This window comes from Aethalodelphis obliquidens, unplaced genomic scaffold (genome assembly GCF_003676395.1).
Source record: "Aethalodelphis obliquidens isolate GAN/ISIS:26980383/991018 unplaced genomic scaffold, ASM367639v1 scaffold8, whole genome shotgun sequence".
NCBI classification, from domain to species: Eukaryota; Metazoa; Chordata; class Mammalia; order Artiodactyla; family Delphinidae; genus Aethalodelphis; species Aethalodelphis obliquidens.
In genome coordinates, this window is record NW_020837952.1 from 61,470,860 (window position 1) to 61,495,520 (window position 24,661).

The 24,661-nt window shown below is 58.3% G+C and overlaps 1 protein-coding gene across 3 annotated transcripts in view; it reads right to left on the reverse strand.

Annotated features, from left to right (window-relative positions):
* Window positions 1-24,661, reverse strand: part of CELSR1 (cadherin EGF LAG seven-pass G-type receptor 1) — a 147,620-nt gene that overhangs the window by 70,397 nt on the left and 52,562 nt on the right. For all 3 annotated transcript variants that reach the window (XM_027108004.1, XM_027108003.1, XM_027108006.1), the window contains exons 2-3: window positions 22,493-23,131; window positions 2,708-2,930 (exon numbers count right to left, since the gene is read on the reverse strand). In XM_027108004.1, coding sequence (XP_026963805.1) covers window positions 2,708-2,930; window positions 22,493-23,131 — 862 coding nt within the window. The remainder of the gene's footprint in view (window positions 1-2,707; window positions 2,931-22,492; window positions 23,132-24,661) is intronic.

Below are 24,661 nucleotides of genomic sequence, written 5' to 3' on the forward strand. Positions count from 1 at the left end.
CAGAACGTGAGAAACACCTGCAAATCAGGACAAGCAGGCCCTAGGCCCAGATCCTTTACGGGGGCGGGGGCCAGAGGGAGGGAGGTTAAGAGCACAGGTACAGGCAGGGCCTGGCGGTCCCACCGGACAGCCTATGACCTTGGGCAAGTTTTTCAACCTTTCTGCCTCAGCTTCCTCACCTGCGAGATGGGGAGAACAGTGATACCAGCTCTCAGGGTTCTCGTGAGAAGGAAGTGGGCCTGACAGGTGAGGTGCGAGAGCAGTGCCAGCAGGAAGCCCGAACGTGGCCGCTGAGCGACCCACGCTGACGTCTGTGGTGAGTCGGGCCGAGCTCCGAGGGTATCTCAGCAGGGACCAGTCTCCCGACACAGACGTCCTCCAAAAGGACGCCATCTGCACCCCACACAGATGTCCGGGCCCAAGAATGTACCAAGGGGCTGAAGCAGGGCAAAGTGGGTGCAGGGGTCTGCCTGCCTCTGCAGAGCTCCCAGCAGACACTCCAGGCCACTCAGAATGCCCAGAATGTTCTCCCTCTGCATCTCAACCCCCTCCCACCCCCCACCGGGCCAAAGAGCCCCTCCTCTGGGAAAGCGGGAGCCCCCCGGCCAACGTCTTGGGGCCACACAGGGGAGCAGTGGGCGCTCATGCTTTGTGAGAATGGAAATACCAGCCAGCTGCTCGCCTGGGCGCCTGCGTGTCACGACACAGGACAAAAAGCCCAAGGAGGGCTTCCCTGGTGGCGCAGTGGTTGAGAGTCCGCCTGCCGGTGCAGGGGACGCGGGTTCGTGCCCCAGTCCGGGAAGATCCCACATGCCGCGGAGCGGCTGGGCCCGTGAGCCAAGGCCGCTGAGCCTGCACGTCCGGAGCCTGTGCTCCGCAACGGGAGAGGCCACAACAGTGAGAGGCCCGCGTACCGCAAAAAAAAAAAAAAAAAAAGCCCCTGAGGAGCGTCAGGCCAGCGGGTAGACAGGCACAGAGAGAGAGCTGGACCTCAGCACAGTGATGAGCACGGACACGGCAGTCCTGGAGCAGAAGCCCGGAAGCGCCAGCCAGGGAGCTCGTGTGGCCGTTTAAAGGTTTCAAAAGGACGCGCATCTGCTTTGGAGACTTTAGCCCAATCAAATCACCTGACAACCAGGAAAAAAAACCAGGATCAGGAAATCTGGCATGAGTTCACACCCCCAACCAGTGATCTAGTATGAAGGATGGGTTTAGAGCAAAAAGATCTGAGCCGCAACGTAGAAAACCCGCCCACGACTCAAGCCCCCATGGTACCCAAATGCCCTCATCTGGACCTTTCTCTAGGGGCAGTCAGGGTGGACAGCGGCCTGGTCCTGCAAGCAGGAACATCAAAGGCTGAAGGGAGCAGACAAGCAGGCAGTGACCAGACGTCCAGCCGGAGCTGGAATGCAGGTATGGCCCCGCCTGGGTCAGGGGGGCTTCCTGAAGGAAGCGGCAGCCATCGGACGGGCCGGCAGGGGGGCCGAGGAAATGCCTCTGCAAGGCTGGGCAGGTCCAGAGAATCACGAGGTGAGGGTGGCCATGTCACAGGATGCGAGGTGCCAGAATCGGGGGTCACCAGGGGTCAGCACACAGGGGGCCACCCTGTGTCCTATTAAGAAGTTCGGGTTTTGCCCCAGGCGGCAGGCAGGCCCGGCAGGCCTGGCGGACAGAGATCCACCTGACCCAGGCTGAGAGCAGATGCCACCACTGCTGTTCCACGGGGGAGAGGGCGGTGGCCCAGGCCAGAGTGCTGGGAACTGGGAGGACAGCGGCGGGCGGGGGAGACACGAGGTCAAGGGACTCACAGGACCTGACCGAGATGGGAGGGGAGGCGGGACGGAGGAGGGCTGCCCGGGGGGGTTTCACATCAGCACCACGCGGCGCCTGTTGGCTACACCGCACCCCTCACCTGCTCAGGGTGGGCAGCCCCGGGAGAGGAGTCTGCCCCATCTCTCCCCGAGATGCCCTGTTCTCCAAAGGGCAGCTCAGAGGGAGCATCTTGTTCTGGGGGACACAGAATGCCGCATTCCCCTAACGGGCCCCCTAAACGCTGACCAAATACAAAATACACCCTGTACTACTCAGGTAAACTTGATAGAAGTCTTTACAATGGAAGCAATAGATTTTTAAAAGTTAAATTAAATCTAAATTCTCTTGGAGAAAAAGATGCAAAAGTTAAAGAATGGCCACAGCACACAGTCAGCCTGCTTCCTCCTGTTACGGTGAAAGAACCAGCGCGGAGAGGGGTGAGGCCGCCCGCCCGCCCGCGGTCTCCCAGCAAGCCGGCGGCACAGCAGGAGCCTACGCTGAGTCTCATTCCCAAGCCTGCTGGGCCCTTTCCCTCCACCTTCTGGCCACCTGGGTGGCAGGGGTGCCCACGTGGTGGCAGGTGAGTAGGACCGGGGCAGCCGGGTGTCGGCTTCATGGGCATGTGAGCTGGGCGGGCAAACAGGGCACCACACCTGCTAAATGCTCTGTTGTCACCAGCTGGAAATTCTTAATTTTTGAACCCCATCCTCAATTTGCATGGGGTCCTACAAATTAAGTGGCCAGTCCTACAGCCAGCGCTGGCCAAGGTGACTCGACTCTCAGAGGCCCTGGTGGACGGGGGTTGTTGTTACAGGACGGAGGGATGCGCGGAGACACAAGGCCACCTCGCGACCTCCAACCACAGGAGGCGTCGCGGGCACACGCGGGGACTCACGCGAGGGCCACGGTGAAGTGGAAGCGCTGCCTCAGGCCGCGGAAGGTGACGAAGGACTGCGGCGGGAAGCTCCTGGTGGCCACTTCGCAGTAGGGCCTCTCGAACGCACCGGGGGGGCACACGCAGTGGAAGCCGCCGATGAGCAGGTTCACGCAGGTGCCGCCGTTCTTGCACACGCCGTTGGTGCAGCGGCCGGAGCGTGCGTTCACCTCGCAGTGCTCACCTGGGGGACGAGGGCGGGAGGAGGTCACACAGTGGCCTGCTTGGGGGAGGGGGGCACTGCTCCCACCCAGGCTGCAAACGCCGCTGCAGAACCAGCTGCTAAACCCAAACCCGGGGGCACGTGAGGCCTCTGGGAACCACCCTGGAGTCGGGCTGCAATCAGACGTGTGCCGTTCCCGCTGGCCTGAGGGCACCCAGCACCCGGTGGGCCGTCTAAGGGTGGTGGGGCAGCGGGTTCCCAATAAGCACCCCAGGGGTTTCCTCGGCCGAATGCACCAGGTGGCCAAGCCACTCCAACCCTGTCCCTGTCCCGGGCCTGCCGGGGTCCCCGCCCTCGGGGGAGTGGGGGGACCAGGGGAACGTGCAGCTGTGAACACTTCTGGGCATCCAACCCCTTTCTGAACACCCCGCTGGCTGAGCCTGGCTCCCTTATGAGAGAATCACCTAGAAAGAGTGAGGATGACGAGAAGGCCTCGTGCCCTCCCCGCACGCTTGCCCGCACGACGCTGGCCACCTCCGGGCCTCGTGGGAGACTCGGGAGCAGGCCAGGGTCACTCTGGCCCAGGGCCTCCTGTGTGGCCTCCTCCCTCCCCCACTGCCCGGCCGGGCAACGCTGGATTCCAGTTCGTCTTTAATCATGTCTGTTCCTCCCACCGGCCTCCAACTGTGCTCCAACGTCCTCTCTGTGGCCTAATCCCTTACGACAGGAAGGTTCTGGAAGCTTCCACATAGAAACTGATCAGGCAGCCCAAGCTGACCCCCCGAGGCCCGTCAGACCCAGAGTGCCCACCGCGGCAGCCAGCAGGGGTCTGACTGGGTGATCCTCGCTCCCTGGGACACAGCCCGGACCTGCCTCTGTCACAGGGTAGACATTGCCAGCCACCCACAGACCCGCAGCCCGACAACCGGAAATTCCCCAGCTCCCACCAATGTGTGTCACCAGCTTTGACTTCTAAATGAACGCATTTTAAAATAAAAGTACTACATTGCATACTAAAAAAAAAAAAAAAGAAATCACTGTGCAAACAGTGCGGCATGGGAAGCCTTCAGCAGTTTCTTGCGGGTCCCCACAGGAAAACATCAGGAGAGCTGGATGCCCCGGCCGTCCGGCATGTTTGCTCAGTGCGGTACCTTGGAGACCCTCCCTGTTGGCACTTGGGAGTTCCTCCTGTTTCTTCCTAATGGCTGCACAGTATTCAGTTAGAGCAGCGGTCCCCAACCTTTTTGGCACCAGGGACTGGTTTCATGGAAGGTAATTTTTCCACGGACGGTGAGCGGTGGAGGGGCAGGGGTGGGGGGGCAGTGGGGGATGGCTCAGGCGGTAATGCGAGCGATGGGGGGCGATGGGGGGCGGCAGATGACGCTCAGCTCGCTCCCCCGCCGCTCACCTCCCGCTGTGCGGCCCGGTTCCTGGGGGTTGGGGACCCCTGCGATAGAGGACCCCATCAGAATTTAAACCACTAATGTTTCTTGTTCTACTACTGATGGACACGGGGCTGTTTATAGCTCACTTTTATTGCAGGTAACTTTTTGATACACATCCTTGGCGTGTTTTAAGAATATCTCTCTCGAGAAAATTCCTAAACGTGATGAATCAAAGGTACACGCAGTTGACAGCCGCACTTTTTTCTGACTCACCCAATATTTCCAAACCGTCCTCCCCAAAAGGATGCACGAATTCACACATCCTCGCCAACGCAAGGTATGTTCAATCTGTAAACAATTTTGCATTTCTGACAAATGAATCTTCCAGGTGTTTTATTTGCAATAATTTTTGATGAGGTTCAACATCTGCCCGAATTTTACTGGCAACGTCCATTTCCTTTCTCTGAACTGCCTGATTATTCCTGTGTTCATATTTCAATGATGGTTGGTTTTGTTTTTATTGTGTTACGCGAGGTCCTCATAAATTTCAGAAATTAACTATTCTCTGCCGTTTCTGTGGTAACTCCCTCTTGGTGTAAGTTTAACTTTCAACTTATTTATGTATTTGTAGTCACATAAAAATGTTATATCTGCATACGGTCATATTTATCCATGTTTCCTTTGTGACGCCAGTGCTCTCGGGTTATTAAAAGGCTGGTATGAAGAGATACGAAACTCGGAGCTCCAGAGACATCCGGCACCAGGATCCTCGGTGCACGGAGAAGCGTGCATGCAAACGGCAGTATCATCCTGGAACCCAAAGTCACTGGGATCCCCAGACATGGGCTTCCCTGGACGCCCTCTGTGCCTTTTCAATATTGAACCATGTGAATACATTCCCTACCGTCTCAGTCTGCTCGGGCTGCCGTAACAAGATACCATGGGCTGGGGGCTTAAACAACAAGTGTATTTCTCACAGTTCTGGAGGCTAGAAGTACCAGCGAGATCAGGGTACCAGCACGGCTGGGGTCTGGGGAGGCCTCTCTTCCAGCTGCCCGCTCCCTCTGTCCTCACACGGCCCTTCCTCTGTGTGTGCGTGTACAGTAAGAGGCAGAGATTTCTGTTGCCTCTGCTTATGTGGACACTAATCCCATCGGATCAGGGCCCACCCTGATCATTTACCTGAATTACTTCCTGTAGGGCCCACCTCCAGATACAGTCCCATTGTGGAGTTAGGGCTGCAACCTAGGAATTTGGGGGGGACACAATTCAGACCAGAGCAGGCATGTATGAGACAATTGGGAATTTGAACAAACTGGATAGTGATACTAAAATTTATCACCATTTTAAAGAAGAAGACTTAGATGCTGTGGAAGAGTGGGTACTGTGGTGTACCCCACATGTCCCTCCAGGACCAAGGTTCTGGAGTGCTGGGTGACGGGGGCTCACAGCTGAGACTCTGCCCTCAGATCCTCCTCCTGAAATCCCTCACCCAAAGTTGCACAGCCGTTGCTGGGGCAGCTCACACCCAGCGACGGGTGAGCGCGGAGATGGAGGGGCCCACAGCCCCCTGGGCTAGTGCAGCCACCTCGGCACTGTACCTCCAGAGCTGAGACGTGGGGTCCACAGAGGCTGTTGCTGCCACTGCATGGCAGCCCAACCTCTCCTCTGCGCAGCCCTGGGTGCCCCCCACCCCTGCCCCTGCCCCTGCCCACGTTGTGGCTCCCGAGAAGGCAGATCTCGAGCCTCAGGGTCTGCTTCCCAGTGTGCAGATTTTAGAGAGCTCGATAATTGACTGGTGTAAGAAAATCCTTTCAACCTTCCAAGGGAGGCTTCAGAATGAGCTTCCTTTTGAGGAACAGGTGAAACTGATCTGTAATTAGCATAACAAGCATCAGAAGCAAATCTGAACTTCCTCTACTTCTCCCAAGTGTCTTCCTTTCCAGGTTGCAACACCCAAGAATGCACAACTTGCTAAGCAAAGGTAACCCGGTCTGAGTCCCTCAAACACAGGGAGGAGTGTCGCAACCACTGACCTCTACTGAACTACAGAACCGTGCAGGGGCCACCAGGCCGGGGAACCAGGGCAAAGCCCACCCCAGGGCCAGACAGTGTCAGGTGGGTTCTTTTTCATCCCCCTCCTCCCCACCAGGCAGGGCAGGGAGGGAGAGGCCAGAAAGCCCAGCCACCTGTTCTCCCCTAGCAGGGGCTGCCCCCAAGGAACCTTGTGAGCAGAAGATTCACATGCTGCTCAGAAGGAAAAGGACGGCGGCCCACCCGGCTGCAGACCCTCCTCTCAGCTCCACCAGCAATGGAAACCGTCTGATCTCCCCCCCACTGCCCCCCTGCCCGCTCCCGGGTTAGCAGGGTGCCCTGCCGGCCCCACAACACTGGGCTCGGCCCAGTGCATGTGCCCACGCATGTGCACACATAACCTCACACACACTCGTGTACACACCCCTGTGCCCTCACACCCAGTCACACGCTGCTGACACATCTTCGCACATACACCCTCACACACACTCTCGTCTTCACACGCATTCACACCCATAAATGCATTCACACCCTCACACACACCCTCAGCCACACACGTACATACCTGCACAGACACACACACCCACATTCACACCCTCTCACACACACTCTCACACTAATCCCCGCTCCTGGCATCTTCTCCAGGTGGGCAGCCTGCAGCCTCCTTAGATTCTAGTCATTAATTTTAAATGCTTAGCTGAAAGTGTATTTGTTCTTCATACACTGCAAATTCTTTAATCTCTACTTTTAAAATACATGTGACGTCTGGGAGTGTTTGCCTTCCAAGTCCCAACTTGGCAGGTCAAGGGCATTCTGAAATAATAAAGCCGCCGTGAGAGGACGGGGCGGGCCGTGCTCCGCAAACCGTGACGGCAAACAAATGGGGGCCTGGCACGGCCCCTTCCCACGGTGCTCTGCCTGTGGTGTTCCAGAATCCTGCCCATCTGGGCTCGGCCCAGGTGGTCAATGTCACCACCAGGATGAAAGCACAGCTCACGCCCCCAGTGCGGCCACAGCAGCTCCCAAGCTCTGCCCTCGTGTTGACTGGAAGTCTCAACTCCTCCACCTCTACCGAAGCATCTGAGGACTCCTACGACGCCCTCTCAAGGGCCACCTGCTACCGAGGCCCAGAGAAGGCAGGCCCCGAGCGCGTGCACACACACACACACACACACACACACACACACACACACACAGCACCCTTCATTCAATTCCCGAAGACCTGAATTTGACTTTGCTGACAGTATTTCTGCTCATGTGTGGTTTTCAGCGGCTGCAGGGAAGCCTCGCTCCTCAGGCCACCCCTGTGAACAGGAGGACGACAGAGCAGGACCCGTGCTACCCACAGCCACGCTGCAACTCAGGCGGCTGCCTTAAAGCATCCGCTGTCCCGTGGAAAGGGCGTGATGAGGTGTGGGATTATTCTGTTCCTCTAGTTAACCAATCGTGCAATTTCAAATCAGCTGCAAATAAAGCTACGTCTCCGTGAAGTTGTTTGTTTTAAGCACAAAAGATATCTTTTCATTTCCAACAGGTCGCTGTAGTATTCGTTTCCTGGCACTGCTGTAACAAGTACAACAAATCTGGCGGCTTTACAAGAACAGAACTGTGTTCTCTCATAGCTCTGGGGACCGAAAGTCCAGAATGAAGGTGTGGGCAGGGCCGTACTCCCTCCGCAGGCTCCAGGGCAGGACCCTTCCTGCCTCCCCAGCTGATGGGGGCTCCCCGTGTTCCGCGGGCTGTGGCTTCATCGTCCATCTCTGCCTCTGTCATCACATGGCCGTCTTCCCTGGGTCTCGAATCTCCCCCCCTTTCTCCTATAAGGACGCCCGTCACTGGATTCAGGCTGGACCCTAAGTCCAGGATGATTTTACTGTTCATCGAGAGCCTCACTAATGACATCTGGAAAGACCCTATGTCCCAAGGAGGTCACATTCTGAGGTTCTGGCCACTCCAGCGGCCCTCCACGCCTGTCCTAGAGCTACAATCATAGCAAACGCTGGCCTCTGCAAACACGGAGTCCCGAGGGGAAGCAGCAGCTAACCCTGTGGGGCTGCATTCCCCAGCTTCCAAGACACTCACCGGGCTCTGGTTTCTCTGCCCTCTGGGAACGCTCCTCCCGGCCTCTCCCACCAGGCCAGTAAGGGGAGGTGGGCCAGGGCCAGCTCCCCACCTCCGCAGCCGTGCCTCAGGCTCCTCCTCTGGGGCCCACACGCAGCCATCCAACCCTTTCTGCCCTTGTTCTCTCCTCCACAAACCCAGGCTTCAAACCTGTCTTCCCTCGCCAAGCTTGTTCTCCGGGTCCCCCACCTGGAGAGGGTCCTGCAGCTGCCCAGAGAGGGGACCAGGAGCCCCGGAGCCATCCCCTCCCCTCCTCCCTTGTCCCCTCCAGTGCCATCCCCCAGGGTCCGTGTCACTCGCCTCCACTGCCACCTGCACCCCAGTCGACACCAACCCCGATCTGCACAACCACGGACAGTGACCATCTCTTGGGCCCCTGACCCACGCCAGCTGCTCATCACCTCACACATCTGCCTGTTCTCCACAGAGGCTTGCAACAATCCCGCTGCTCCGTAAAGACCCTCCCACCCTGGAGCCCGGCCCTCGGCCACGCGCCAGCCCCGTCTGCGCCACGCGCACCACCTCTCACGCCAGCCACACGGTCTCCCTCTTTGAAGGGAGGTTGGGGGATTCAATAGGCTAATGGAGACGGCCCCCTAGGTGAACACTCATGCATATTCACCACTGGCAATGATCACCCCCTGGTGACCCCCCTTCTCTGTGCCTGGCATCCTCTCTGCTGGGCTCTGCAGATGGCTTCCCCGTGCCCAGATGCAGCTTCATCTCAGGCACCCTGCATCCCCTCGGGAGGCTTCGCCCGCCCACCTGACCAGGGCCAGGGCGCCCAGGACAGACCCTGATGGCCCAGAATCTCCCCTCTCCAGAGAGCACCCACCCCAGCTCCAGGGTGACACCTGCTGTGCAACTGTTCCCCAGCCTCTGTCTCCCCAGGCTCTGGGGTAGGGGCAGGGGCAGGGTCTGTCTGGGGGTCAAGTCTAAGAATATCCAGCACACAGAGGGTGCCTGACAAACGCCCGGCACGTAGCAGGTACTCGACGAATGCTTGTGAGATGGAGTCTTAAAGTGCCAGGATTTCCCCCCTTCCAAGCCAGTGATGAATCCTGTACAGAATTATAAAACCTGCATGGTTCACAGGTTTGATTCAAACAGCGTTGGGAATTTGATGATCTAATGAATGAAGAATTAATTCTACAGATAAACACGCTTTTTTTTAATAAAAGGCAGTGAGGACTCTTGAGTATGCAGGTTTCAGATGAACTGGGTCCCCCGGAAAGGGTCTCGTCTCTGGGTTCCAGGACCTTCGTTCAGGCCAATCCCAGGCCTCCATGTGCACCTTAGCAGGGTGCTTTCCATGGCAGCCACTCCAGCTAAACTGCACAGTAATCCATTTACATGTTTCTTTAACTGTATCTTCTCCTCGGGGCTGTGCTGGCAGATCCCGACGGCCAGCCCTCGGGGGAAAGCCCTGATTTGCAGAACTGTCCCGTTTCCATGGGACATCACAGCCAACCTGGCATCAGAACTCAGAGTTGTGGAGAGATGTGATAGGATGGTTTTTAATTCTTAAAATCATCTTACTTTAGGCAAATAATTAGGACCAAATTTAGTGAGCCCTATATCTTTTTTTTAACATACAGCTCTTACATGAAACACTATTTAATGCAATAAATGTTCTCAGATATGCTTACTTAACAAGATTTAACTTCACCTTTCCTCTTCTAAGAATCCTCAAAGTAAATGTGGGCTTCCAAAATTTCTTCCAAGCATCCCAGTATCCTGCTTAGAGTCAGATGCTCGCTCTGAGCCATTCAAAACCTGGGGAGAGTTCCCCCATCCTCCTCTTGTGCACCCCCAACCCATTATGACTGCCAGCCTCGCCCGCCCACCGAGGATGAGGTTCACCCGAGCAAGCTAAGAGCCTTGCTCAATAATTCATGTAGCACCGCAACCCCCTGCCGAGGAGGACCTGAGGCCTGGCCTCCTGGTCACGGCTGCAAATGCAGAACCCCGCACGGAAAGCTGGGAAAGGACCCCCGCCGCATAAGAAGGCATTCATAGCTGCAGAACAGGAGCTCCCAGGAGCCGAGGTCCCTCTAGCCGCCACGACCTCACGCACGTCCCGGTCACTGGATGCCTGTCCCACCCAGGCTTGGGGCTGGGGGTGGGAGGGCAACACTGGCCGCCCGGGAACCCCAGCCCGTAGTGCCAAAGCCACAGACCCTCGGGTGGGGAGCGTTAAGTGCCCTACAGAAGCACCAGCTTCACAGAGCTTAAACGAGGGCTCGTCTGCAGGGTTACAGGGGCGGAGGAGGCCTCACAGCCCCTGGTGTGGGAACTCTCATACGCCCCCATCTTACAGACCGGAAACTGACACCCGGCACAGGGAATAAGAATACCATTTTTTGTTTGTAACCAAAAAAGATATTCCTTAAATGTAAGGGAAACGGAGGAAAAACATAGTGCCTGAGTGGGGGAGCCTCTGAGCTGGGCTGTGCAGGAGGGTCCATGGCGGTGGAGACGGCTCGGCCCCAGAAAGGGCCCCAGCAGAAGCACAGGGATATCGGGGGCTGGGCCGGATGCTGGGTGACGGGTGCGCACCTGATCAGGTCTGCGAAGGAGCGGGGGACAGCCAAACGCCCCTCGCTGTAGAGAGACCTGTGGGGAGCAGGGCCTGGCAGGGGGAAGGTAAAAGGCACAGGAGTGTGTGCGTGTGTGTGTGCGTGTGTGTGTTATGTGATGTATGTCTGTGTGGTGTGTACATGTGATGTGTGTGCATGTGTGTTATGTGATGTATGTCTGTGTGGCGCGTACGTGTGATGTGTGTGTGTGTGGTGTGTGATGTGTCTGTGTGTGGCATGTATATGTGGCGTGGGGTGTGTGCACACGTGTGTGGGACAGTCACGGCAGGTCTGGGGGAGGAGGGGCAGGGTGGGAAGCAGGAGATGACGGTGTGAACGTGGGTCCTGCCAAGAGGCGCTTCAGAAGACGCCGGGGTGGGGGCCCGCGGAGGGGAGCGCAGCCAGGCCGAAGCCCTTGGCCCTGGAGGGGGGCCAGGGCTGGGCCCCAGGAAGGGAAGGGAGCGTAGAGGTTTTTATGGCTTCAGTTTTTCGATAAATAAAGAGACAGTTGCCTTCTGGTCCTAAGCGATAGCTCAGGGCTTTGAACTAGAAAAACTAGACTCTCCGGAGGCAGGAATGCACCCGCACAGCTTGTGTTGGAAGCTTCAGGAGCACGGAGACAAGGACAGGGTCTCTGGAAAGTTTAAACACTGAAAACAATCGGTCCGTCCACCCTTCCATCCACCCACCCACGGCCTAGGCACACCCTCCCACCTAACCCCCCCACCCCGCAGAGGTGTCCAGAGCAGGCTTCCAACCACTGACTCCGTTTCCCAGGCTGGAAACCCTCCCTGAAGGCAGGATTTCTGTCTCTGGCCCCGGGGCTAGCCTAGCCCCTAGGAGGCCGGGGTCAAGGTGAGATCGGCTAATTCTGTGAAGCCCTTGAGCTGAGCACCTGGCACATGGGGCTGTCACACGGCCCCCTGCTCTGAACTGGCTTCTTGAGCCTGGAGGCCCCATCTGTCCACCCCAAGCCCCGCACTGGCCCTCTCCCCGCCCCCAGCTCCCTTCAAGTCTCTCGCCCTCCGCCTCTGAGTTTCAAGGTTGTTGAACTGCCTCACCTCCTGGCCCGGCCCTGGAGCCCCCTCCCCTATGGGGCAAGGCTGCCAGGAAGGGCCCCTCAGAGGCCAGACACCTGCCCACACCACGGGGAGGGGAGGCCGGAAGCCCAGGCCATGGCAGGCCTGCCCCAGGCTGGGGCTTCGGGGTGACTTCACTACTGTCTTTGAAGCAAATTCCCAGAACCCCGACACACCCATCTTTTTAAAATATAAATTAAAAATGCATTCCAACGCCAAAAATAATGATTCCAGCTTCTCCACGGCTCCTGGCTGTAAGTCAAGAGTTACCTACACACCTGAGAGGTTGAAACCCGGCGAACCTGAAAAATCACAGTGCTTTCCAAACTCCTGGTGCAGGTACACGGCCCAGCCCGGCCCGGCCCGACCCAGCCCAGCCCAGCCCGCAGCCATACTTGGGGACCCCCTCCTTTCAGAAAGGGGGTGCTCTCCCTAACCCCTCTCCTCACGTCCATTGAGGGGTGGGGGGAACAGAAAATAACCAACCCTGAAGTCAGCTAAACGGTGGCTCCTAAAAGATACGTCCAGGGCTTCCCTGGTGGCGCAGTTGTTGAGGGTCCGCCTGCCGATGCAGGGGACATGGGTTCGTGCCCTGGTCCGGGAAGATCCCACATGCCGCGGAGCGGCTGGGCCCGCGAGTCATGGCCGCTGAGCCTGCGCGTCCGGAGCCTGTGCTCCGCAACGGGAGAGGCCACAACAGTGAGAGGCCCGGGTACCACAAAAAAAAAAAAGATACGTCCACATCCTAATTCCCGGAACCTGTGACTATCACCCCATGTGGCAAGAGAGTGACAATCACGTCACGTGGCAAAAGACGTGATTAAATTAAGGATCTTGGACTGAGACCCTCCTTATTAGCCGGGTGGGCCCTCTGCAATCACGCGAATCCTCACGAAAGAGGGGCAGCTGCAGTTTACAGACCATGTGAGGACGGAGACACAAGCCCAGGGAGCCCGAGGGCACCACGGCTGGAAGAGACAAAGGGACCCGCCCCTGGTGTCCCCAGAGCCTTCGGGGGGAGCGGGGCCCCGCCCACACCTTGACTGCAGAATTCTGACCTCTGGAACCGTGAGAGGATGAATTTCTGCTGCGTGAAGCCATCCAGCCTACAGTCTTCTATTCCGGCAGCCACAGGAAACCACGACAAATCCCAAACACACCACGGAAACCGGACAGACTCAGCAGAAATCTCTTCCTGGGGACAGTCCCCTAAGGAAGCAGCGCCCCTAACACCTTTCAGCGACTCCGTAAGCCTCAGCGGAGCTGGAGCCGTGGAAGAGAAAGCCCCCTCTGTCCCCCAGGTCTTTGTGGTGCCCAGTGGGCCGCAGCTAAGGACCCAGGAGGCATCAAATGAACACACAGGTGGACCCCAAAATCTTGGCTGCCAAAGCCAGTGGGGGAGGCCCCCCAGGGGGCCGGACACTGGCACGTGGGGTGCCTGGGGCAAAGGTGCACCTGGTGACCAGGGGAGAGTTCACCGAGCTGACCCCCAGGGCCTGAGCGTCCAGAACCCCATCTTGGCTCCTGAACCCCCTGAAAGCAAAGGCAGGGTTCTTCCCAGCCAAGGATGTGGGCTCAGAAGGATACAGCTGGTGGCAGCTCAGGAGACATCTGGGGTCCCAGAATGGTGGAGGGTCCCACCCCGGGGCAGCCTGGGCCCCAGCCAACATCCCCCAGGGGCCTGGTGGGAGGGAGGCTCACTCTGTCCTGGGGCCCGACGGGGAGGCTGTCCAGGGCCCTCCTTGTGCCCTTGTGGGCCTCTGCAGGCCTCTCTCCAGAGACCATGGGATGGGGGGCGGTGCACAGCCTGGAAACTGCCTCATCCAGGGAGGCCCCGGCTTTGGAAGAGGTCACCCAGAAACCCCGGGGCCAGGGCATCTGTCCTGCAACGTCCCAAGAACCAGCTCCAGGATAGCATCTCAGACACAGGACTATGATTTAGTTCTAATGACATGCAGCCCTCTGAGGGTCGGGGCACGGGAGGGCCTGGGGAGGTCTCCTGGAGAGGGTGGGCTTGCGTGGGTGGGGTGGGAGACGCCCTGCACCCCAGGGAAGATGGAAGCCTGGAGGCCGGGCTGAGGGTCCCTGCTGACCATGGGAAGAACCTGTCGGTGGAAAGTAAACTCGCAGCTGTGGGCAGCGAGGCTGGAAAGGGGCGTCCCCAGCGCTTTATCAGCTGGTAGGGAAACCGTGCCAACTCTGAAATGGCGACGTGTCCAAACTCAGCCGGAATGCTAACTAAAACCTTAATCATCCCTGCACAACAGCGGCTCGGCCCCCGATGGTTCAAATTCCCCTTCCCGCGTGGTGCTGGGAGGAAGGACGCTCCCGGGACAGATGAACACCCAGAGAAGAGCGCGCGTTCTTTATTCGCCGCTTGGACTCAGGACAGCCGCGTTGCCCTGGCTGACACCCACTCCCTCCTCCAGCTGCGCCCGGCGACCCCAGCAGAGAAGTCTCACCCCGTTACCCCAGCCCTGCAGGCACTGGGAGCACGACAAGAGACATCTGTCTGTCCACATCAGGGAAAGGGCTCAGGAGGGGGCGACGGGCAACAGCGTGAGCGGAGACCACTCTCCCTGGGGAAGTCGGGGGTGGCCCCTCACGGGTCAAGGGCTCAAACTGGACTCCCAGTAACTCCTGGTGGCCCTTGGTCCACGTGGTGCCTCCAAGGAACAGCGGGGACGGACCCCAGTGCCAATGGCAAAGGCCTCGCTTACTCCTCCCTCCACAAATACTGAGCGTCAAGGGGGTGCTGGGCGCCGGTGGGAGAACACGGAGCCCCGAAGACATCCACATCCTGCTCCCTGGGGCCTGAGGCCATGTGCCCTCACACCACAGAAGGGACTTGGCAGGCGTGGGTCAGGTAGGGATCTTGAGACTTGAGACAGGGAAGTTACCCTGGACTCCTGGGGGCCCGGGGTAATGGCCAGGGTCCTCGTGGGGGACGAGGGTCAGCAGTGAAGCTGTGATGACAGAGGCAGAGGCTGGCCTGAGGTGAGGAAGGGCCGCCAGCCAAGGGATGCAGGCAGCCTCTAGAAGCTGGAAAAGGAGAGATTCTCCCCCGGCGCCTCCAGAAGGAACTCGGTGAGAATAACTCTGTGCTGCTTAAGCTACTCGTCTGTGGGACTCGGTCACAGCAGCTGCAGGACACGAGCTGAGGGGGGAGAAGGCAAGGCCAGTCCTTGCTCTCATGGAGCTGCCTTCCGGCTCTTTCTGTAGAAGCAGGGCTCTCCACATGCGCTCACACCGGATACTCACAGCCTGCATGGGGGAGACTCCTGGCAGGAACTGGCCAAGGAGCCTCGCCTCCCCTCGGACAGCGGGTACGACAACCCAAGGAAGGTTCTAACAGCACGTGGCCTGTCCTCAGGCCACTCTGCTCACCGTGGTCAGACATTTCAGCGTATACCTGTGTTCCTCACCGACCCACGCCCTGCGCCCAGCTCATCTGACCCACCTAGAAGCTGGCTGGGTGGACACGAGGAACGCTTGTTTTCAGCTCTCTGGAAAGAAAACGAACCACAGAAGCCTGTCAGAGTGTCCTCCATCCCAGCAGACGCTCGACAAGCAGGTCGACAAGCAGTGGCCATCACCACCAACCCCCAGAAGCCCTGAGGCCAGCGGAACTGTGTTCCCAGCAGCCAAATCATGTTCAATCCCTAACCCCCGGTGCTTGTGAATTCATCTCACTTGGAAATAGGTTCTCACAGATGTGATCAGGTTAGAATGAGATTATACTGGACTAGCGGGGGCCCTAGTCCAATGACTGGTGTCCTTTTAAAATGAGGGAAATTTGGACACAGAGACAGAACACACCGGGGGCGGGGGGTGCCGTATGAGGACAGAGGCAGAGACTGAAGACATGCAGCTACAAGCCGAGGACCACCCAGGACCACCGGAAGCTAAGAAGAGGCAGGAAGGACCCTCCCCTGGGCCTCTGCAGGGAGCACGTCCCCGCCGACACCTTGATTTTGGACTTCAGGCCTCCAGAGCTGTGAGAGAACAAATTTATGTTATTTTTTATCTTAATAAATTTATTTTATTTTTGGCTGCGTTGGGCCTTCGTTGCTGCGCGCGGGCTTTCTCTAGTTGCGGTGAGCGGGGTCTATTCTTCATCGCAGCGCACGGGCTTCTCATTGCGGTGGCTTCTCTTGTTGCGGAGCACGGGCTCTAGGTGCGCGGGCTTCAATAGTTGTGGCACACAGGCTCAGTAGTTGTGGCTTGTGGGCTCTAGAGCGCAGGCTCAGTAGTTGTGGCACACGGGCTTAGTTGCTCCGCGGCATGTGGGATCTTCCCAGACCAGGGCTCGAACCCGTGTCCCCTGCATTGGCAGGTGGATTCTTAACCACTGCGCCACCAGGGGAGTCCAATTTCTGTTATTTTAATCCACCCAGTGTGTGGTCCTTTGTGACAGTAGCCCCAGGAAGCTAACAGAAGCTGTTAGCCCCATCCCTGTCCCCCGTGGCCGTTTGGCTGTGCACGGACACCCAGGCCAGACGCAAGGAGGGAGATTATTCTGTTTGTCAAAGCCCCAGCTTTGGGGGAAAGAATTCCATGGAAGAGGAAAGGAGATCCCTGGCTAAATTTATCCCCACCGCAATCTCCCTGTATATGATTTTAACGGAAAACAAAGTCTTCCTGAAGTGCAATAATGCCCTAGCTTTACAATAATGTACTAGAGAAACGCTGGATATCCCCAACCTGGAACCGGTAGAAAGAGCCCAGCGTCAAAGACGGCAGAGCTGCTAAAGAGACGGAAACCTGGAGTGATCCTGAGTATTTGAAAAGTACATTTTCCTAAGAAAGGATTCTGTTTCTGCTTTACTTGAGATTTTAATTATAGGCCAGGTAACGATTTTCCTTTTGAATGACAATTAACTCTCCGGTTTAAGGACCAAATTCAACTGGACGACGAACTCTTCCAAGTGGAGCTTTAATCCAGTAAATTGCAGTAAGTGCAGCAAACTCATCTCTCTTGTGTTATGTGAACGTCACCCCACAGGAGGACAGCACGGCTCAGACGCACGAAGCATTTTTAGTCTAATACGGGGGTGCAGGGTCAGTGTACCCCAGGACGATGGAGACACTATTACTCTGATGAGAGAATTCAAGATAAAACTCAGAGCTGGAGTAAGAATCAGAGAAGAATTGCTTTAAATTTTTCCCCATGAGCAGAAAAGATGATTCGATGTTTACATTACAAGTTTCTCTTGGGGCTTCCCTGGTGGCGCAGTGCAGGGGACATGGGTTCGTGCCCCGGTCCGGGAGGATCCCACATGCCGCGGAGCGGCTGGGCCCGTGAGCCGTGGCCGCTGAGCCTGCGCGTCTGGAGCCTGTGCTCCACAACGGGAGAGGTCACAACAGTGAGAGGCCCGCGTACAGCAAAATAAAATAAAATAAAAAGTTTCTCTTGGCCTTGAACCTACACAAAATATCCTGGCCCTGGGGACAGTCAGGGCCCCCAGCCCTGCTGAGGTCACCCCGGGGGACAGTCAGGGTCCCAGAAGCCCCCCTCACAGGACAACCGGGACACCCCATCCTGGGGCTGTTAGCACCAAGCTCAAACCCAGCGTCACTGACACTCTCCTAAGTGGCCCCTGACCCTCTGATCCCAAAACCAGGCTAAATCCAGCTGGGGCACACCCTTGATGACACAGGGTCCAGCAGCCTGGATGTCCGAAGCCCAGGGACAGCCGTGTGTTTCATGCACAGAGGCAGGACTGTTGGCTGGTATTTGCCGAAACACCCTCTGAACCCAGACAAGCGGCCTGGGGTCTAAACACAGAGGCTCAGGAATAAACGGGACCCTCCCCTCTGTCCCCCCCGACACGCAGATGACCGAGAGGTCCCTGAAAGCCCTCCTTCCCCGGTGACATCAAAGCTGCCGCCTTCTCAGGAATGCACCCCTGGGCCCACGCGGCTGTGACATAAATCACTGCCCGCTGCTCTCATCCTGGGAGGATGTGTGTGAGGAAGGGGAAGGGATTCCAAGGCAGCCGTGGGCCGGGGCCACGTGGGCACACGGCTGGGCAGTGACCCGAATGGAGCTTGGTGGGCACACCCACCAGCAGGGCAGGAAGGGACACAGCAGACGGAAGGGGGAGCCCCATCCCCTCCAGCTCAGCCACAGGAGCGGCAGAGGCTCTGCTCTGAGCACAGCACAGAACCCCAGAACTCCAGGACATCTTCTGAGTCCTGCGAGGAGGAATGGCCCAGTTAACCCCTGACCCCGTCGTCCCGCGTCGGTATTTATCACGTGCCTACCTGACGGACAAAGATGCTGGACGCAGCGGGGAGGGAGCAGACAACACCAAGCAGATATGGACTCGAGCCGCCGACCTCTGCCGTGGGCGAGGGGCGGGCAGGGGAACGGGGACACGGAGGTGACGTTCAGGAAGACAAGGGAAAGCGCACTCGAGGGGCAGGGCCCCGGGGAGAGGAGCCGGGCTTGTTTCTGGAAGGCGAGCAAGGGGCAGTGGGGTGGGGCGGGGCCGGCCCCTGAGGCTCTGGAAGGAAATCCCCGGGGCCCCCCACCCGGCTCTGCATCTTGGTGTCCCTGAAATGGGTGACCACTGTCCCTACCTCATGGTGTTGTGACAGGCACGGGGGAAGGGCCTGGAGCAGAGCCTGGGTGGACACGTGCTCTCCGCCACGTCAGCGAGGCGTGATTAGACGCTTTAATTAGGGAGACGACGCAGCAAGAGGCCACAGGACCCGGATGCAGAATCACATCCTGAGGCTTGCCCCGGATGGGTTCAGTCCAGGGTCCTCCTGGGCGGGAAGAGTTTCCTGCCACCCCCTCGGGTAACAGGGTGACGGCGAGTGAAACCCTCTCCCTGGGGCCACTGCTCAGCGACGGCTCTCCTTCTCACCCATCACACTTCATTCGGAACCCTGCACGCAGAAGGCGCTTTTTAATAGACGCTGTGGAGTCAAGGAAGCAAGAGAAAGGACCCAGTAAACAGGCAAACCAGGCCATTCCGTCCTCGAGGCATCCACGGGGCGGACAAGCCTGAGCTCAGAGGCCAGAGCACCGGGTTCGAATCCTGACTCACCCCCGCCCGGGTCTAGAACAGGGCTCCTCCCTCCACCACAGACACGAGGACCATTCTCCGTGGGGGGCGCGAGCACCCCACCCCCAGCTGAGACAACCAAAAACCCTTTGGATACTGTCATGTGTCCCCCGGGGGCAGAATCACCCCCGCTGAGAACCTCTGGGCTAGAAACTTGAAGGTCCCGTACCACAGTCTCTCCATTTATAAAATGGGGACGTACAGCTGCCAGGAGGATTGGGGTAACAGTGTAGCATCATCTGGAACAGTACAGCACGTTAAGTGCCCAATAAGTACTATTTGCAGGTCGCTGCTGTCCTGAGGGTCCTGGAAATAAGTGGATCACACCCAAAATGAGAGCAGAGCAACCAACGCGTGAACAAGGCACGGAGGAAGTTTCCAAGATCGACAGTCACTGTCCAAGGAAGTTGGGAAAACTTCCAGAACCTTCCGACAGCAGGGACAGTGCTGAGCTGGGTCCTGAGGTAGGTAAGGACAGAGGCACGGCAGGTGCGGGGGTGGGGAGATGGGAGGAACGGGCTACGTCCTTGGGGAGCTTAACCAAAAGCAAAGCCAAAACCAAAGCTATGCTGTTCACAGGCCGGAAGACAGAGGAGCCGGGACCAGGAACCCGGCGCACGTGCTTGTCACACAGGACAGTCGCTGAGCTGCGCTGCGATGCCTCCAGTCCTTCTGTCCCCGTTCCCTTCCGAGTGGGGTCCCCTGCAGACCCCCGCCAGGCCCCCACGCAGAGCCGTGAGAAGGGGAGATGCCTTCTCCCTGCAAGGACAGGGGGGTCATGTTCCCTGGGGCCTCAGAGCTTCCCTGAGGCCAGAGTGGACTGAAGAAACACAGGGGAGCTGTCGGGGTATTTTTCCAGCATCAAATTCATGAGCTTTTCCTGAAATTAACTGATACCTTCCTTCACCCAGCTCGTCTCCCGTCTGGCAACACAGGAAGCCAGGGTCCTCCGGAGGCCTTGGGCCCCTTCCAGCTTCCCGCCCGCCAGGCCCGAGCTCGGCTTACCAGGGAGCAAGTAATAAAAGCCTGGCGACGACAGCACGGCTTTCACCGCGAATAAATGGGTTCAATTACCTGAACCAAGAGAGCAGGGCTTCAAAGGAAGAAAGGAAGAAAGAGAGGAAGGGGGACCGAGGAAAAATAATCAGTCTGAATCAGTCTTATCTCGGAGGGAAATACATATGATAATTTAGTACCAAAGACATTCAAATTAGTCCCCTGCCAATCAAGACATTTCAGTGGTGATGACACAGTGGGTCATTCCCAGGCATAATTTCTCTAGAAATGACTCTGGCGATGAAAACAAAATTTGAGAACTCTGGAAGTCCTTTCCACCCAATGGGTTGAGGCCTCTTTGGAGGGGATCCAGGGTCCACGGGTCCCTAGCGGCCTCTACTTATCCTGCCCAGACACGGCCCCAAGCTCACATCCGGGACTCCTGGAAGCCAGGACTGCTGCTGCAGCCACGAGACAAGCTGGTGTCCTCGACCGAGGTAGACCCCACCCTTCAGATCCATCTTCAAGATGAAATCACCAGATTCTGGGGGTGCTTAGGGGTGCCCCCCACCAGGTCCCCACCACTACATGTCTCCACCAGGGAGAGGGCCGGTCACCTTGTGGGGGCCCACCCGATTGGGCAGGGGTAGGTCCGCTGCGTGCGCTGGCCGGGCATATAGCAGGCACTCAACTAATACTCCTGGAGCGAGTGGACAACTGCTCACTGGCTGACTCCCCGGAGGGCACCAGGCTCTGTCCCGGGGCCAGGGGCTACAGCTTCCCCACTTGAAGCAGGAGTCATCCGCAGAAGCTCTCCCCCATCCAGGCCCCGTGGCAGGGAGGGGGACAGGGACACCAGCCCCGCGGGGGACGCTGCTCCGCTGTGAGGGAGGCCGACTGTGCTGCGGCTGGCACACCTGGTCAGGCACTCCAGAAGAGGCCGAGGTGCCACCTCAACGCCGTGGAGAGGGAAGGGGAGGAGGGAGAGGACCCCCACCTGCGTGGCACGGCTCCTCGGCACACCCAGAGCCCCCTGATGACTCAGGCGTGGGCTTGGGGGCTGGAGTCGCCTTTGCCTTCCTTCCCGGCTCAGCACCAAGCTCCAGCGTAGCCAGTAATTTAGGGTTAACACTTGAGAGACCGCGGGGAAGAGATCTCCAGAGCTGGACGGGACGGATGGACAGGCAGACAGACACAGACGGGCGAGGGGAGGAGAGACACAGGCAGGCGATCGAGCCTTTCTCGCCGCAGCGGTGCCAGCGGATTATAACCAGGCTGGTGCTCAGACGCGGCAAGCCGGGGCGCACACCCATCTCCCCAGGCTGCCCAACACCCCCCCTTCTGGCTGGGGCTCCTCCCTTCAGATGCAAAGCACCACATGGCCGCCTTCCTCTATCTGTGCTCCCACCCCAGGCTTGCTCCCTTCCTGCCCGATGAATACCTGTTAATCCTGTAAGCCCCGTCCTAGGCTCCATCAGTTGCGCTGCGTCCCACACGCACGGAAACCATTTCTCCAGTGTTTACACCAAACACGTCAACCGAGGACACAGTCCGCGGAAGACTCTCAAAACCACCTCCGGGACGAATCAGGTCCCACCCAACCTCAGAGAACTTTCCAAAAAGACAGATGGCCACCCTCTGCCACAGTATACTTGTTTGTCAAGTGGGCCGTCCTGCTATGTAACAGGCCATCGAAGATCAAAGCAAGAGCATATGTTTCTGCACTGCTCTCGGCGGGTTTTTTATTTTTAAAAACAACCGTTGGCTGCCTTTAGAGCAATTCATCTTTGTGACAAATCAGGACGTTTCGAGGTAAGTGTATCTTCAAGGCAGAGAAGATGAGAAATTTCTACAGTGACAATGAGGCATGAAAAAACCAACAGTCTTTCCAGACCCAAGTGATCAGCGGCTCACAATTTCTATCCCAGTTATCACACTGTTTTCCAGTAACCAATTAAACTCGAAGTCCGTAATGAACTGCTTTAAATTTGAAGCCACTTATAACAAGCACGTCATTACATACATGCAGATGTTTTAGGTGGCTCTGGCACTATCATCCTCCTCCTCCTGTCCTTATAAAGAGAGTGGCTTAAGTGGCACGGGATCAGTAGAGACCTCGAGGCTGTGCTCAGCAAGTGGCGCCAACGCCCAGGCCCATGGTCCATCCTTTGACCCTGCCCCCGAGGGAAGTGGACAGAGGAAACCACCTGACACCCTCCAACCTGTGGACTGGGGGCCTCGTGTGAAGCAGAGGTGACCCGGGGCCGCCCCACCGCCTGTGCCACCCCGGGACCCGCGAAGGGTGACACGTACCTGTGAAGTCCTCCTGACACTCGCAGGTGTAGCCGCCCTCCCGGCTGCGACACCGGCCGTGGGCACCGCAGGGGCTGGAGTAGCACAGGTCAATCTCGGTCTCGCAATAGTCGCCGGTGAAGCCGGGCGGGCAGCGGCAGCGCAGCCCGTTGACGGGATGGATGGGCCGGAAGAGCACGGTCGGGGAGCTGATGAAGGGGGCCGAGCTGTCGAACTTGAGCACCGACACGCACTTCATGTAGTTCTCGCACGGCTCTCGCAGACAGATGTTGTCGTCGAAGGGCAGGACGCGCTGGGTGGACACGGCCGTCAGCAGCGTCCGGTTCAGGTAGATCTGCTCCTGTAGGTCCTCCGATGGGAAAAACTTGTCCCGGACGCCTCCGGGGAGCAAGGCCGAGAAGGTCACGTTCAGGATGTTGGAGCTGACGTCCGTGTCGTTCTGAATGTTGAAGACGAAGACGGCGTCCTTAGTGGTGGACAGCACCGTGGCCACCCCTTCCACGAAGCGGGCCAGCAGTGGGGACAGGAACTTCTCCTGCGACATGTTCTCCAGGCGCACGGTGATGCTGTTGGTCAGCATGTCGTCCGTGATGACGGTGACCCGCAGGGTGCAGAGCGCCGCCACACTGTGGATGCCGTCTGCGAGACACAAGGGGGCGTCATTCGGGGGCCTGCCTGCCCGGTCCCCACCCCGGCCTGACCGGGAGCAACACCCCCGAGCCCCGTGCCCTGCCCCGCCCCACCCATGACCACCACCTTCACCCCATGTCCCAGACCCCCTTCCCCTCCTTCCACACTCGGCTCCCATCACACCCGTCAAGCTCAGAAGCCCCCAATGGAAACCCCCCAACTGCTCATCAGGGCGTCTCAACAACCACCACGATCCAGCCCCCCAGCCTCACACGCTTTGCTCCAGACACGTGGGGACGCAGAGCCCCTGCTTTACCTCCTCTGCACCTGTTCCAGCCACTAGGTGACCCTGCCCATCCCCCAGCCCAGTTCAGACCCCACAGTGTCCAGCACGGTCCAGCCCAGGTATGGCCTTGTCTTGTGCAATGCTGGCGGCTTCTCCGCTCTTAGCTGTGACCGACTTATCTCCAGGCGCCCAGCACACAGGACAGGACAGCACGTGCTGCCTCAGAAGGACACACGAGAGGATGCTGCATCTCAGCCAGCACAGGTGAACCGCTCACGGAACGAGCCACTTAGGACGTGGGGACAGGAAAGGGTGTAGTATTGGGTTACCAGGGTGAGCACACCATAGGTTCTGAGCCCAGAACCAGAGGAGCTGTCCAGGGGCCGCCACAGGAGCTCTGCTCACGATGGCCACAGGGCAGCAGCATCACCTCCAGGGCAGCCCTGATAGATGCTGCCCAGAGGGCCTTCACCTGCCTCCCAGTGCCCGGCCCCCCAAATGTGCTCTGGGACCCGAGAAAAACCTGGCAAAGTTCACATCCTTCTGGCTCAGCTCAGATCCGTGTCCCTGCAGCCCTGATGGATCCCCCCATGAGCACACCCACCCCAGTTTCCATGAGGCGTCTGGGCAAGCCCGTGAGCCCCCGGCGGGTCCCACCCCTCTCGAAGCTGTAGCCCGAAAGGCAGGCTTATTTCCAGCTTACTTCCGGGAAGCTGAAGGAAAGTCTCAGGACCACTGAGAGGATGCATTCAGGTGATACAACTTGGCGGCCATCTTGTCACTCTGGACCCAGCACAGTCCCCACCAAGGCACAAGCTTGCAGGGAGCCCTTAGAACAACGGGGAGCGGAGCACAGAAGCTTCTGCGCCTCAGACGCAGGAGCCATAAGCCACTTTTGGCGGGGGACGCCGCGCGCCACAAAACTTGTCCAGACGGTGGAGAAGCATAACTGCTCCTCAAGTCACAACACATTCAGGGGCAAACCTGAGATTCCGAGGGATTCTGAGAACCAGCATCACCCCATTTGAGAGGCGACAAAAACTGAGACCCTGGGGGGCTTCCCTGGTGGCGCAGTGGTTGAGAGTCCGCCTGCCAATGCAGGGGACACGGGTTCGTGCCCCGATCCGGGAAGATCCCACATGCCGCGGAGCGGCTGGGCCCGTGAGCCATGGCCGCTGAGCCTGCGCGTCCGGAGCCTGTGCTCCGCAGCGGGAGAGGCCACAACAGTGAGAGGCCCGCGTACCGCAAAAAAA